General features: G+C 37.8%; 1 protein-coding gene and 1 pseudogene across 1 annotated transcript; both read left to right on the forward strand.

The window, feature by feature from the left end:
- The first annotated feature begins 9,560 nt into the window (after nucleotides 1-9,560).
- LOC125873938 (uncharacterized) lies at nucleotides 9,561-11,516 on the forward strand. The gene has a single exon (XM_049554760.1). The coding sequence runs from the start codon at nucleotides 9,561-9,563 to the stop codon at nucleotides 11,514-11,516; it is 1,956 nt and encodes a 651-aa protein (XP_049410717.1).
- Nucleotides 11,517-11,675: 159 nt separating this feature from the next.
- On the forward strand, nucleotides 11,676-15,741 carry LOC125873939 (uncharacterized; annotated as a pseudogene).
- Nucleotides 15,742-16,554: the final 813 nt, after the last annotated feature.

Genomic DNA, 16,554 nt, shown 5'->3' on the forward strand with positions numbered 1-16,554 from the left:
CTGATGTATACAGAAATGCAATAACTTTTGTGGGAGTTTCTTTAACCGACAACCATCACATAAGAGCTATGGTGATGATACATCGATCTACCTCACGCTGCCAGCGCATCCTATACCCGGCCAAAGGTATAGAACCTAAACTGCCTAAAGGATCCACTAGTCTATTTAAAAAAAGACTCATCTAAAAAGTATGACCCTTTTTTACCCATGGTGGCTACATGGTTCTATGGTGACATGAGTTATCTAAACTCATGCTCGTCCCTAATTCGGTGCTCAATACTACTCCCAAAATATACTGGCTCTTATGTTTTAAAAACATACTTCTTCTGTGATTTGAGATTAGTGCTAAAAAACTTAGCTCAAAGGCTATCTTGGAAATCAAAGTTTCCCCTCTTGCTTCATTTAGAAAGCGATTACTTTTTCTGACAACTAGCCCGAAAGCTCTTTGGAAATCTCAGTTTCCATTCTTATTTAAATGTGAAAACATTTTAAATCTCTTTGGGAATACTTAGTCCCCATATACTTTTGAAGAAATGAACTTCAAACTTTACTCTTTACTCCTTACTCAACTTTAACTTTAAGTCTTAAAACAAAGTTAAAATATTTGGAAAAGACTTTTGGAAAATTCTAAGAACTTATCTTGACTTGACTCTTACTTCTCTTGACTTTGATCTTAACTTTCCTTGAATTAGATTATGGATTCAAGGTTCATGATCTCATGTTTATGGATAATTTCATGATGTTTAGATGTACCTTAGAGTGTTAGAATCAACTAGGAAACATAGGTACATCACTTAGGAACTAGTATGAAAAGGTGGGGGGAAAATTGGGAGAAGTGGCGTCCCTGGCGCTCTGAGAGGCGCGGGGAGCCAGCCCTCAAAGTTCAGAAAACTTTTTGTGGCGCTCTGGCTGGCGCGATGCGCCAGAGGCCAAAGTTCAGAGGAACTTTTGTGGTGCTCTGGCAGGCGCGGCTCCCCAATCCCTTGCCCAGAAAACTCCGATGTTTCTACATATTTTTCATCTCTAAACCCTCTAAAATTCAATGGTTCTTTCCCCAAACACTTAGAATCATTTATACCCTCAATATACAATAGATTCAACACGAAATTTCACCCGAAAACATGAATCAAATCAACAAGAGACTTCAACAACTTAACTATTGAGAACTCAACGAATTTTCAACAATGTTCTTCAAGAACTCCCTTTATTTGCATTCAAATAATCTAAATTCGCTGTATTGCAACAAGATTGGCGTGTGGGTGAACTAACCCAACACTATGTGATCTCACATACCTTGTAGGGATCACCCTCGATGAATTCCACTCGCAAGGCTTGAACGTTCTGGGCGATTTCTTGATTTCTCTCCTCTTTTTCTTTTCGTTCTTCTCCTCTCCAAGCCCTAGCGCAAATTCTATTTTTTTCTAAACTGAATAAAGTCTGGTTTTACCCCAATTAATCTCCTAAAACGAATTAGAGAAATTAGGTAAGGAAAAGACTAAATCGCCCTTCTAAAATTCGGATTAGACATCTCCTTATTCCAACAGTCCAACTTCCAAAGGGCATAATCTACTCATATGGACTCAGAATGGTGCAAACTTAGCGGCGTTGGAAAGATCATTCCAAAAGATTTCCAACCATATCTGGAACTACACCTAACTCATCTTGAGCTAGGAGTTATGGTCGTTTCAAGTTGACCAAAACTCACTTTTAACTTACTTAAAATTTTCCAGATTTCCTTATACTTTCCAAAAATAACTATTTCCAAATTTTAAACTTCCTTCTAGTTCTTTCTGTTGACACCCAATTTTTGACCCTCCTTTCTTCTAATTTATTGTTTTCGAGCTTCTAATTTGATAGCATATAAAATAATCATTTTTCACAACTATTTTTACCATTACAACTATTTATCTATTAAAATTATACGTTTATTGTCGAGATCACTTTCTATACCTCTTTTCTTAAATAATCAATTGTCGTCATCTTATTTCTAGTTTCGTATTTATTAAATTAATTTAAGTCAATATTTTGCACATATATTTTATATTAGCGATGTTTTATTACGTAAATTATTAGTTGTCATCTTATGGTATATTTTATATTAATTATAAAGTAAGAAGCCCAAAATAATTTAAAAGAAGAAAGGAAAAGGCTAAGAAATTCGGCCCAAAACCCCTCAAATCAGACCAACATTTCAGCCCATTTGCTACACTAAAATCTGCCTGAAAGAAGCCCAATTCGGTCCAAAGCCTTCAAAAGAGACCAAAACGCTTCAGCCATTGTTTTATATCAAAATATCCAAAAATAGCCCAAAAAATTGAGCCCAAAAACAAATTTTTCGGCCCAAATTTGGACCTAATATTGAGAGAACAACAACTGCCTCACTCTCTTCTTCCCTCCCATTTTCAGAAAAAAAAAAAAAGAAGAATAACAAGGTCTGTCAACCATTGACAGAGCTCAACTACCCCATTTCCGTGATATATGCATATCAATAGCGTGAAGGCTGCTATGTTCAACTACTCACGTCATTCAAGTTTGAACGGTTATCTTGACCAAGTTCAAAAATCTGAAATTTCAAAATCCCGCCCAAAACACAACCCTAACTCTAAATCGCCTATAAATACTCGCATTCAACCCTATCTTTAGGGGGATTTCGCTTTTTACCTCTAGAACAGATGTTCAACTTCTTTTTAGCTTTTTCCATTGCTCCAGAGTACTGCTAGCTACTGTTTTTGTTCTAAAATATTTCCTTTATATTCTCTCCCGATCTTGGACGAAGCTCTATTTTTGAAGCTTATTCGAGTTCGTTGTTGTTCGAAGTTTGACCTTGGATCGAAGCGCCCTTGTTCACTGCCCTATAGCAGGTACATTCATTCCCTGTTCTCTCTGTTTTCTTTGTTACTATATTAAAATGTTACATATGTCGTAGTTATCTCTGCTCATTTAAGCTATAATAAGAATAACGTTTCAGATGTGTTTCGGCTCATTCGAGACTCATAATAATCTAAAGTCCTCTTTCTTTCATGTTCAACCATCTTGTAGTTTAAGAAATGATTTCTTTTTGTGCTTAAATCTCTATTTTAAGTCAAGTTAGTGTTGTTTATGATGTAATGGCCTCCTATGTCTTTATTTGGTAACCAATCTTGAAGTTTTTGTCGCAAGCTATTCGTTTCCTAGGAAGTAATTGCAATCATATGGGATGTAGTTTTCCGTTATATATGATATGAATTTTTGCTAAGCTTATTTCCTGTTATATTTCCCTTAGCAGACATGTATGTATTATATATGTGTTCCTTTTCAGAATTGCAAGTAATGGCATATTGAAATCTCAAATCTTGTTTGATGTGATATCTCTTTAGATAATGATAATCTCTTTATAGTTGATATTAATGGGTCGATTTCATATCTTATTAGAAAGACAAATCATTTTTAGTAAATAATTCTATTTAGTTTAGTCATAATGGCAATGAATTATTTTCGAGATTGGTATAGCTCTTAAGCTCTGTTTCTTGGCGTATTAGACAACTTGATAATATTACTTGAAACCAGTTTTCTTGTTAGTTAATGTCCCTCTGACGTCTTTTGTATGATGAAATTTTTTGGCTTGTTTTTTTTCTTTTTTTTTTTTTTAAAAAAAGTATGCTGAAAAGAGTTGATATTTGTTGTTGATTATTTTAGAAATGATATGCAGGTTATTTTTAATTTGCTTTATGTCTTTACTTTGTTTATTTATTTTTTTGTTAGAGTAAGAAAGATCATGATCCTTGGCATGTTATCTAAGATTCCGATATTATCTCTATGTGTATAAAATATAGATTTTAAATCCTTTTGCTTAATTCATTAGTTAGTACAGTTGGATTTTTTATTTTTTTTATTTTCTTCCAAGTGTTTCGTAAGGGCTACTTTAAATGTCTTAATATCTTAGTTTGAGTTTTTCCGTTCAGCATTAGTACGCTTTATATGTTAAATATTATATTTGATGTATGATGTTACTTAATTAGTATTATCTATTTTTATAATATTGCTTAAAGTCGAATATCTTACTAATTCTTTTCTCTTCTCTTTATTTGCATGAATACTTTGGAACAAAAATGGAGTCCCGATTAAGGACTCTCGCAAAATCGAGTCTCATAGACTCAACATTATCCTCATACCCGCACATGGAGTTTTCACTACATACTTGACCATTCGAAATTGCAAGCAAAAATAATGGCCCTGTCTTGGAGTCACTTATGGCTACTTACATTTTTTCATTATTTGTTTACATGTTTTTCTTTACATGTTACACTAGTTTACGTGACTTGAAGATGTTCTTATCTTTGAATTCTCAAATAGGTAACTTAATATAGATGTTTGGGTTTGGGTACCTTTAACTAGCAATAAACCTATTAGTTACATTAGCTTTTATTACTTCACTTGAAAAAATCTTTTTAAACACTTGATTTTGCATCACTTTAAACTCACTAATTTTTCAAGTTTTGTTCCAACTTGGCAATGTCTTATAAAGAAAATATTTTGTTCTAAACCTTTTTTTTTCTTAAACTTTTTCTAACGGGAGTACCTTGTCAATCAACGAACAAGTGTCTATTTTTTTTTTTTAAGTACTTATTCTTAGTCATGGATTTATCTAAATGGATCTAAAGAAATTACTCTTCCTTAAATCTTTTTCACTCTAATACAATTATAATAAGAGCTTTAAAATAAATAATGTTTTCCAACTTGGTTATTCAATTACCTAGTCTTTAGCATTCATTTCTTTTAAAAGTAATTAACTTAAGTTTGGCCGGTTAATAGTTTTAAAACTAATCTTAAAGGATGCCTTACCTCTTCCCTTTAGGATAAATTAGAACTCTTACCTAAAATCACATAAGGTAGTAGACCTTAATTGAAGTCATTTTTAGCATTACATAGTTAATACTTTAGGTATCCTAATTTGCCTTAAAAATAATTAGGTGGCGACTTCTTAAATTAATTAATTTGGAAATCACCAATATGTTGTACACTAATTTGACCTTGGTTAAAATAGGGTATAACAACTTGGCGACTTCACTGGGGACTTTAGGTTCTAAACCATAACAAACTTAGGTTAATAATTAAGTTTTTAACACCTGCTTGTTTCATTTTTGTTGTTTGTTTCATTTTTAATGCCTAAATGCTTTACTTATCATGCTTATATGATATAAACTACTTATTTGTTACTATTTTATATAAATTGTTTATTTGCTACTCTTCATATAAATTGTCATTCCGATCATAATTCCTCCAATTCTGGAAAACTCACACTATCACACGTACACTCGAGGTGTGTTTTGCGCACTCGCAAATTTCTTTCAAAATCCCAAATTTAGGAGAGTTGGCATATGCGCGGGGTGTCCGGATTTTTTTCCATGTGACCGCGTAGCCTTCTCACTCGAGTTGTCCACTCGGGAACCTTGTGTCTAGTAAGCCAAATCTTAGAAAACATAAGATAGAGCTAAACCACCCCTTAATTTAAGTCATGCATGCATTCACCTTAGGTGGATCGATCCCGGGTATCAAATCCACATTTAAGAAATCTACCCTTTTGTCGATGGGTTTCACGACCCAAAGACCAACAAGCATATTTTGTGCAACGTGATAATGATAGATAGATCCAAGCCTAATTTTGACATAGTGAGTTTGGAATTTATGTGTTCATTTCATTTCAATTTGTAATGTAGGATGAGTGCAGTCCCCCAAGTGCCCAAAGTTAGGATGGTCGAGGGTTTCCCGCACAAATTGAGGACATGGTGGGAAAATTTCACTCCAACTGAGAAACTAGCGATTACAAGAAGGTTGGGGTGCCTCCCTCTGCTATTCAAAATCACCCCCGACAAACACGTGATTAGAGCACTAATTCAGTTTTGGGATCCAGATCGTGTTGTGTTCGCCTTCAAAGACTTTGAACTAACCCCTACATTGGAGGAAATCCTCTATTTCACCAGTTTGAAGTATCAAAGAATGGGTCAAATTATGCCACACAGTCAATCAGGGAAGAAATTCCTTCGCTACTTAGGGTTGAAAAATGAAAAGAAACTTCGGTGCTTCGAAAATAATTGGGTTTCTTTGGACTACCTATATGAGAGGTATGGACGCTCGGATAGTCACAAGCTGTTTAGGAAAGAATTCTCTTGTACTCAAGTTCATTGGCAAGTTAGACGTCCTATTGCATTTGCTGTGGCTTTATTAGGGACTTTGGTATTCCCACGAGAACACGGATGCATTACCACTTGCATATGTTCTGTGGCTCGAGTACTTTTTGAGGGAGTAGATGGCGAAGAACTCACTGTGGTTCCCATGATTTTAGCAAAAATATTTCGAGCTCTTGGGAAATGTAAAAGAGGGGAATCAAACTTCTTTGAAGGTTGCAATCTTCTTTTACAAATATGGGCAATGGAACATTTTCACTAACGTAAAAACATGGATGACATATGTTTTAGCAACATAAATCATATTAACAGTTTTTACGATAGGATGAAAGAGTTTGTGTATCCGGTTGGTACTGATGATTGGTATGACTTTCTGGCCCACCGCACTAGTGACCAAATTAAGTGGAAATATCCATTACTCCCACGTTCCCCTGCCTATATAAGATGTAGAAGGTTTTATTATATCGAGCTTATTGGGTTAAAAGGTCTCCAGCCATATGCTCCAGTGCGCGTGCTTCAACAGTTTGGTCAAGCACAAGTAATTCCTTCAACAGTTTGGTCAAGCACAAGTAATTCCTCTTCGAGCAAATATGAGGAATTCTGAAATTTCCTNTTCAACAGTTTGGTCAACCACAAGTAATTCCTCTTCGAGCAAACATGAGGAATTCTGAAATTTCCTTTGGACCAAACTTTGAAGTCCCTAGAGCCAAAGAGATTCTTCATGAGTGGGACAATATCCTCACGATAGATATTGGAAATGGGCCTGAAAAGGAAATTCCAGAATACCAGGTATGGTTTCAAGAAGGTCGCAATAGCATAAGTTCAGAAGGTGAGCAAGGTTTTGAGGATATTGGAGCGACAATCTGGATAAGACATTCTCGTCTTGGAACCAAAATAGTTACTCTTGAAATGTGGGCTCAAATGGAAAATATAATGCGATATTTGGACAATGCGGGAGCAGGACCTAGCAACGTGGGAGCATCATCTTCACTTCCTCCACCAGCGTGATTGATAGCAGCTTAGGCTAAGTCTTAGATTTGTCTTTATATTATGTCATTTTTTATGTATTTCTTAGTTTCGTCGTTGTACTCTTTTATTTGTATTAATGAAAGCTTGGCCTTTTGTTTCCCAAACTCGAGTTGTCACAAATTAATGGCTTGGATCAATCTATCATAAAACGTTATGTTTGACATTTAGGCCCACCTCTGGCAAAAAGAGGTCCCGTGCATATTAGGATGCATTTTCTTTTTGAATATTTGTTTTGTTATATGATTTACTTGCTGCGTAACACATGTTTGTTCTCTATTTATTTACTGTTATTATTTAATTATCTGCCTAATTATTAATATTATTGAAACAACCATCACCCACTTGATACTAATATTTCTCTCTTTTGAAGGTTTTCTTCCTTTTGATTTATTTCCCCAAAGGTTGATTTGCGTTGACTACGAACTGGCGGATCATCCATACTTTACGAGATCAAAAGCACGTGCAGACATGACTGATTCAGGTGCATCTGATCAAAANGTCAAGCACAAGTAATTCCTCTTCGAGCAAATATGAGGAATTCTGAAATTTCCTTTGGACCAAACTTTGAAGTCCCTAGAGCCAAAGAGATTCTTCATGAGTGGGACAATATCCTCACGATAGATATTGGAAATGGGCCTGAAAAGGAAATTCCAGAATACCAGGTATGGTTTCAAGAAGGTCGCAATAGCATAAGTTCAGAAGGTGAGCAAGGTTTTGAGGATATTGGAGCGACAATCTGGATAAGACATTCTCGTCTTGGAACCAAAATAGTTACTCTTGAAATGTGGGCTCAAATGGAAAATATAATGCGATATTTGGACAATGCGGGAACAGGACCTAGCAACGAGCGTCATCTTCATCTCATCCACTAGCGTGATTGATAGCAAATTTAGGCCAAGTCTTAGATTTGTCTTTATATTATGTCATCTTTTATGTATTTTTTTTTAGTTTCTTCGTTGTACTCTTTTTTTTTTTTTTGTATTAATGAAAACTTGGCCTTTTGTTTCCCAAAACTCGAGTTGTCACAAATTAATGGCTTGGATCAATCTATCATAATCACGTTATGTTTGACATTTAGGCCCACCTTTGGCAAAAAGAGGTCCCGTGCATATTAGGATGCATTTTCTTTTGAATATTTTGTTTATTATTTTGTTATGTGATTTACTTGCTGCGTAATACATGCTTATTCTCTATTTATTTATTGTTTAATTATCTGCCTAATTATTAATATCATTGAAACAACAATCACCCACTTGATACTAATATTTCTCTCTTTTTGAAGGTTTTCTTCCTTTTGATTTATTTCCCCAAAGGTTGATTTGCGTTGACTACGAACTGGCGGATCATCCATACTTTACGAGATCAAAAGCACGTGCAGACATGCCTAATTCAGGTGCTTCTCATCAAAACGGTTTGGGACTTGTCACTGTCCTAAGATATGAACCCGAGACTTCGGAAAGAATGGAACCAATCCCTTATGATGTACACATTGCCAATTTGATGCAAAAAATGGCCGATATGCAAAGTGAGATTGATCGACTTCGGAACCTCACCAATTTGTCCATCACTTTGAACACGCCACTTCCCGAGCATGGAACAAACATAGCTACTCCGCCTCTTTTTCCACATGTTGACTCTCCTACTCCTCAATACTTTCCACCAAACCCTTCCCTTCACAAGACCAATCCAACTGCTTCCAAACAATCCACCAACCCTCAACAACCCAACTTTCCACAAAACAATTCACAATAAGCCAACCCTTTACCCTTCACTACCCCATATGCGCCCCAAGCTTCACTTACCCAAACTCCAGTCATCCAAACTAACCCACTTACCCAAACTACCCCACTCACTCAAACTGCCTTACCTTCCAAAAAATACCAAATGACCCAACATATACCGGTGGCACACACTGCAATCCCTAACATGCAATATGTGCCTCAAGTATATGTAGCGGAAGCTCAACCTTTCCTTAATCCAATGCCAACCTTGCCAGAAGTCGATCCATGTGAAGAGATGGAGAAAGAAGCAAGGTCAAGAACAGATGACAATGTAGCAAGGGAGATTCGTAATTTGAAGGAAGCTTTCAAAAGTATCAAAGTCCATAAGGGGGTTGAAGGTTTTGAATATGAGGATTTATGTGTTCATCCCGATGTTGAATTACCCGTGGGGTATAAGGTACCAAAATTTGATGTATTTGATGGGAAGGGAAATCCTCGAGCTCATTTAAGGTCGTATTGTGACAAGGTAGTTGGAGTGGGGAAAGATGAGGCCATTAGAATGAAGTTGTTTATAAGGAGTTTGACGGGAGAGGCCCTTGATTGGTACACGAGTCGAGACCCATAGAAATGGAATAGTTAGGGTGCGATGGCGCAAAAATTCATGGATAGGTTCAAGTTTAACATTGAGGCAATTCCGGACAGGTTCTACTTGATGAAATTGGAAAAGAGGTCAACAGAGTCATTCAGAGAGTATGCAATGCGGTGGAGAGCAGATGCCGCAAAAGTTCAACCTTCAATGGCAGAAAGTGAGATAACCTCTCTTTTTATACAATCCCAAAAGGATGCAACGTACTATGAAAAGATGATAAGTGTTGTAGGGCAAAAGTTCTTTGAGGTTATCAGGATAGGAGAATTTATAAAAGAAGGTATTAAAACTGGAAGAATCACTAATTTGGCTGCCCTACAAGCAACAAGTAAGGCCATTCAGTCGGATTCAATCGGAGGTGCCCTTAAGAAGAAGAAGGACGGTGTGTCTGCTGTCATGACCATCCAGGAACGTAGGCCAAACCAAATGTTAACCTACCAAAACCCATTACCCCAACCTTCATACTATAGTCAGTATACCCAAATTCCTCAACCATATTATCAACCTTCACCTGCCCCTTACCCAATTTACACTACCCAACCCACATATTGTCCACCTAGAGCACCTGCCTATCCGAATCCATCACGATACCAACCCGCATATCCAGCCCAATCCCACTACCAACCACAAAACCGTCCATCAAATGCACCCAGACCCCGCCCAAACTTTGAAAGAAGACCAGCCAAAACTTATACACATTTAGCCGAACCTTTAGCCCAACTATATGAACGGTTGAGAACTGCAGGAGTACTCCAACCAATCCAAGGACGAATTCCCAATCCCCTTCCTGGATGGTATGACGAGACCAAACACTGTGCATATCACTCTGGAGCTGCTGGACATGATACTGAAAGTTGCATTACTCTTAAAGACAAGATTGAGGCATTGATCAAAGAAGGAATCATTCAACTCAAAGGTGTTGCCCCCAATGTAAACAACAACCCGCTGCCAAATCATGGCAATGTTCACATGATCACCGTTGATGAAGATTGTAATTTGGAAGGGACCATAGTACCAGTCAAGATAGAGAAGAATGTTGAGACATCCGCCTTTATTTCTCCTGTAATCACAGTCCAAGTACGAGCGCCAATTGAAGTGGAAGCTTTTCTTCCTAAGCCTAAGATCGTGGCCTTTGCCGTTCAATCATCCCCTCTTGACACTAATGCAGTTCCTTGGGATTACTCGATTGATGCAAGGGACAAAGGAAAAGGAAAGATAGTTGTAGAAGCTGTTGCTGCAGGAATGACAAGATCCGGGCGTTGTTATGCCCTTGAAGAAGTTGTACGAGGAGGACCAAACAAGGAAAACAACCAAAAAAGGGTTGTGACAGAGGCTGAAGTGGAAGATTTCTGGAGGAAGATGCCAACTAAGGAATATTCAGTTGTTGAACAGCTGAAGAAAACTCCCGCTCAAATTTCCTTAATGGCCTTATTGATGAATTCTGCAACTCATAGGAACGCTTTGGTGAAGGTTTTAAATGAAGCTTATGTTCCAGCTGAGACCACTAGTGAGAACTTTTCTGCCATGGTAGGACAAGTTTTGGAAGCTAACAAAGTCACCTTTCATGAAGATGAGTTGCTTCCTGAAGGTTTGGGACATAACAAAGCGTTGAACATTACTGTCAGGTGTAGGGATAAGTTTATTTCCAATGTTCTGATTGATAATGGTTCAGCTGTTAACATATGCCACTTCACTACTCTTCGAGCTTTGGGAATTGACATTGGAAAGATTCATGAAAGTCATGTAAAGGTTAGAGGATTTGATGGGACACAAAGGGGAGTCATTGGAGAAATTGATCTGCCATTGCAAATTGGACCTGTGGAGTTCATTGTGGAATTCCAAGTGTTGGCTATATCTGCTAGTTATAATTTGTTACTTGGAAGGCCATTGATTCATATGGCTGGTGTGGTCCCTTCCACTTTGCACCAGACTTTGAAATTTGTTTGGAACCATTAGGAAATTGTTGTTCATGGAGAAGGTAACAACTCAATATATCCTGAAAATTCATTCCCTGTTATTGAAAGTATGGAAGAGTTGGATGGGTCTGTATTCCATATTAGGGAAATTATGTTTGCTACTCAAGCTTGAAAGGCAAATTTGCCACGAGTGCTTATGATGGTGGCTTGGGAAATGTTGAAAAATGGTTTTATCCCGGGTCAAGGTCTTGGAGCGAAATTGGATGGAATAGTGGAACCAGTTCAATTGCCTGGTCAGAAATACACCTTTGGTCTTGGATACGAGCCTACTCCTGAAGAAATCTCGTCGGCTAATCTCAAAAGGAAAAGTGACATTTCCTTACCACAACCTATCCCGCCCTTGAATCAGTCATTTTCCAAGGCGTTTGTTGCACAAGGATTAGAAGAAGCTGTTGAAGATAACCTCACAGAAGGACTCAAAAACTTGTTCATTGAAAAAGCGGAATGCAATATGATTTTGGAGGACTGCACTGAGGCCCCGACCATATGGGATGCTATGCTTGGAGATGCTTTGAACAATTGGACTTGTAACCCGTCCCCGGTTCTTCGGGAATCTTGGTAGATGATTGTATTAGAATTAACAAAACAACGTGATTCAAATTGAGGCCTGAATTGTGTTTTTGAATTTGATGTGTTTTGCCTCTATCTTTTGAAAGCTTAAATGCCAAATCTATGTTACCTTTTTCCTGCTTTAAATTTTAAAATTTGTCTCTGATTATTTATTTTATTTTTATTTCTTTTTTCTCTTTTTCAGCAAGCAAACTAATAAATCTGTCAATGCCGAGAATGTGACATGTAATGAAATGAGCGAACAAACCCCGAACAGTGAACAAACTTTCACAGAATATGAAGAAGATATGCAGCCTAGAGAGTTGACTAAGGATTTTGAACATTTTGAGAATAAAGAAAAGCCAAATTTGGATGAAACTAAGACGATAAATTTGGGAGATTCAGCAGAATTGGTGAGGGAAACAAGAATTAGTGTCTATTTGACTCCGTCCCAAAGAAAAGAACTTATTGATCTTTTGAGACAATACATGGATGTGTTCGCATGGTCTTACGATGATATGCCAGGTCTAAGCACAGATATTGTTTCACACAGGTTGCCAATTGATCCCTCTTGCCCCCCAATAAAGCAAAAGCCGAGAAAGATCAAGTCTGATTTGAGTTTAAAGGTTAAGGAAGAAGTCTCCAAGCAATTTGATGCCAATGTCATTCGGGTCACCAAGTATCTCACCTGGTTGGCCAACATAGTACCAGTGCCAAAGAAAGATGGAAAAATCAGAGTATGCGTAAATTATCGAGATCTCAAGAAGGCTAGCCCGAAGGATGATTTTCCTCTCCCAAACATTCATATACTTATTGATAATTGTGCAAAGCATGAGTTGCAGTCATTTGTTGATTGCTTTGCAGGATATCATCAGATTCTAATGGATGAAGAGGATGCGGAGAAAACTGCATTCATCACGCCTTGGGGAGTGTATTGTTATCGGGTAATGCCTTTTGGACTCAAGAATGCAGGGGCAACATATATGAGAGCTATGACTACCATATTTCATGATATATCCATAAGGAGATTGAAGTTTATGTGGATGATGTCATCATCAAGTCACGGAAGAGCTCAGATCATATAACATATTTGAAGAAGTTCTTTGACAGATTAAGGCGGTATAATCTGAAGTTAAATCCCACAAAGTGTGCATTTGGTGTCCCTGCCGGGAAGCTGTTGGGTTTCATCGTGAGTAGGAAAGGGATAGAGCTGGATCCTTCAAAGATAAAGGCTATTCAAGACTTGCCTCCTCCAAAGAGTCGAAAGGATGTAATGAGTTTTCTTGGTCGCCTCAATTACATTAGTCGATTCATTGCACAATCCACTGTAATTTGCGAGCCAATCTTCAAGCTGCTGAGGAAAGATGCTGCAACCAAATGGACGGAAGATTGTCAGAAAGCTTTTGACAGAATCAAGGAGTATTTATCTAGTACACCAGTCTTGGTGCCCCCAGAATCTGGAAGACCATTATTGTTATATTTTTCAGTGTCTGACAATGCATTTGGATGTATGCTGGGACAACATGATGAAACTGGAAAGAAGAAGCAAGCTATATATTACCTAAGCAAAAAGTTCACTCCTTATGAAGCTCGGTATACTTTATTGGAGCGCACTTGTTGTGCTTTGACTTGGGTTGCACAAAAGTTAAGACACTATTTATGTGCGTATACCACTTTTCTCATCTCAAGGATGGATCCACTCAAGTATATATTTCAGAAGCCTATGCCCACTGGAAGGTTGGCGAAGTGGCAAATTTTGCTATGTGAATTCGACATTGTTTATGTCACTCAAAAGGCCATCAAGGGACAAGCGCTAGCTGATCATCTCGCCGAGAATCCCGTGGATGAAAAGTATAGGCCTCTTAAAACTTATTTCCCTGATGAAGAGGTTTTATTTATTGGAGAGGATATTTTCGAAGAATATCCTGGATGGAGAATGTTTTTTGATGGTGCTGCGAATTCCAAAGGAGTCGGTGCTGGAGCAGTGTTGATTTCAGAATCAGGTCAACATTATCCTATCTCAACAAAGTTCAGATTCTTATGCACAAATAATATGGCGGAGTACGAGGCTTGTATTCTTGGGTTTAGAATGGCCGTTGACATGAATATACAAGAATTGTTGGTTATAGGTGATTCCGACTTATTGATTCATCAGGTTCAAGGCGAATGGAGCACTAAGAATGTGAAGTTACTCCCATATTTGTTGTGTGTGAAAGAATTATGCAAGAAATTCGTCAAGATAGAATTCAAGCATTCCACGAGCTCAGAACGAGTTTGCAGACGCGTTGGCAATCCTGGCTTCTATGATTCAACATCCAGACAAGAACTATATAGATCCAATCAAGGTCAATGTGCAGGATCAACCAGCCTATTGTTTCCATGTAGATGAAGAACCGGATGGAGAACCTTGGTACTATGACATTAAGAGGTATCTTAGAGAAGGAGACTATCCAGAAGGAGTAAACAATGTTCAAAAGAGGACACTTCGGAGACTCGCAAATCACTTTTTCCTAAGTGGAGAAATCCTTTATAGGAGGACTCCAGATTTGGGATTGTTAAGATGTGTTGACTCTCAAGAGGCAAGCAAGTTTATTGAAGAAATACATGGGGGTACATGTGGGCCACACATAAATGGTTTCACTTTGGCAAAGAAGATTCTACGAGCTGGATATTTTTGGATGACCATGGAAACAAATTGCATCCGTTTCGTGAGAAAGTGTCATCAATGTCAGATTCATGGTGATTTGATTCGGGTTCCACCGAATGAGCTAAATGTGACAAGTTCTCCTTGGCCGTTTGCAGCTTGGGGCATGGATGTCATTGGCCCTATTGAGCCAGCCGCCTCAAATGGACACAGGTTCATTCTGATAGCTATTGATTACTTCACAAAGTGGGTAGAAGCATCTTCATACAAGTCTGTGACAAAGAAGGTGATGACAGATTTTATTCACAATAACATCATTTATAGATTTGGGATCCCCAAGTCAATTATTACAGATAATGGAGCTAATCTCAATAGTGGTTTGATGCATGAGATATGCGAGAAGTTTAAAATTATTCACCGCAAGTCCACTCCTTATCGACCTCAGATGAATGGAGTAGTTGAGGCCGCCAACAAAAATATCAAGAGGATATTGCGGAAAATGATTGATAACTACAAGCATTGGCATGAGAGTTTGTCCTTTGCCCTTCTTGGATACCGCACCACAATCAGGACTTCGACTGGGGCAACACCTTATCTTTTAGTTTATGGAACAGAAGCAGTGTTACCAATGGAAGTCGAGATACCATCTCTGAAGATCATCCAAGAAGCTGAGTTAAGTGATGCCGAGTGGACGCAAAGTCGGTATGAACAATTGATGCTCATTGATGAAAAAAGAATGAATGCAGTTTGCCACGGGCAACTTTATCAACACAGGATGGCCAAAGCTTTCAACAAGAAAGTAAGATTGAGACAGTTTGAACCAGGACAATTGGTGTTGAAGCGAATATTTCCGCACCAAGATGAAGCTAAGGGAAAGTTTGCACCTAATTGGCAAGGACCTTACATGGTTCACCGAGTACTGACTGGAGGAGCTTTGATTCTAGCAGATATGGATGGTAAGATATGGCCAAAAGCTATCAATGCAGATGCGGTTAAAAGATACTACAGCTAGAGGTTTCTATTTCACTTTCTTCTAATCTTTTTGTCATGTATTGAAACTACGTCTTGACCTGATTCCCATGGCGGGATACGTAGGAAATCCACATCGGATTTGGTCTTTTAGTAAGTTTTGCAAAATTTCCTTTCTATGTAATATGAACTATGCTTGGCCTGATACCCTCGGTGGGATACGTAGGCGGCCTATATCGGCTTCGGTTACTTTATTAGAATTTTTTTTCTTTCTTTTCTTTGTTTGTATGTAGCGAACTACGTATGGCCTGATTTCGTTTGGATATGTAGGCAACCCGAAGAGGGTTCGGCCCCTTTATTTCATTTTAATTGTATCCTTAGCTTATGTTTGGCTTGGTGTTTTGATAGAATAGTGTGCAGTCTATAGAAGGTTTGGTATCATCGTGACCAAAAGACGACGTATCTCTTTCGCCAAAACTGGGACAATTTTTTAAGGGGCATCATTGCAAGAAGATATCAAGATATTTGAAGAGTATATGGTCAATCGAATCATCCGACAGAAGAAAGACTTCAGATAAAGGACGTTCGCTTTGTTTCATGACATGTCACAATTTGAAGTTCGACAAAATTCTTGCTATATATACATATATAATTTTATCTTATTTTCAAATATGATTTTCAATCAAATGTTTCCTTTTTATTTATTTTCTTGTTATTCATTTAACCAAGATTTAGAACGGACGGAGGTTATGAGTCCAAGCAAAGTTGGAAGAAAAAAGTATGAAAAGGGACCTTCAAAGTCAACGCGAATCAACCTCCCCCAAAACTTATAATTTTTCTTTGAGTGCAGGTTTGT

Source organism: Solanum stenotomum, chromosome 8, assembly GCF_019186545.1.
Source record: "Solanum stenotomum isolate F172 chromosome 8, ASM1918654v1, whole genome shotgun sequence".
In the NCBI taxonomy this organism is placed as follows: domain Eukaryota; kingdom Viridiplantae; phylum Streptophyta; class Magnoliopsida; order Solanales; family Solanaceae; genus Solanum; species Solanum stenotomum.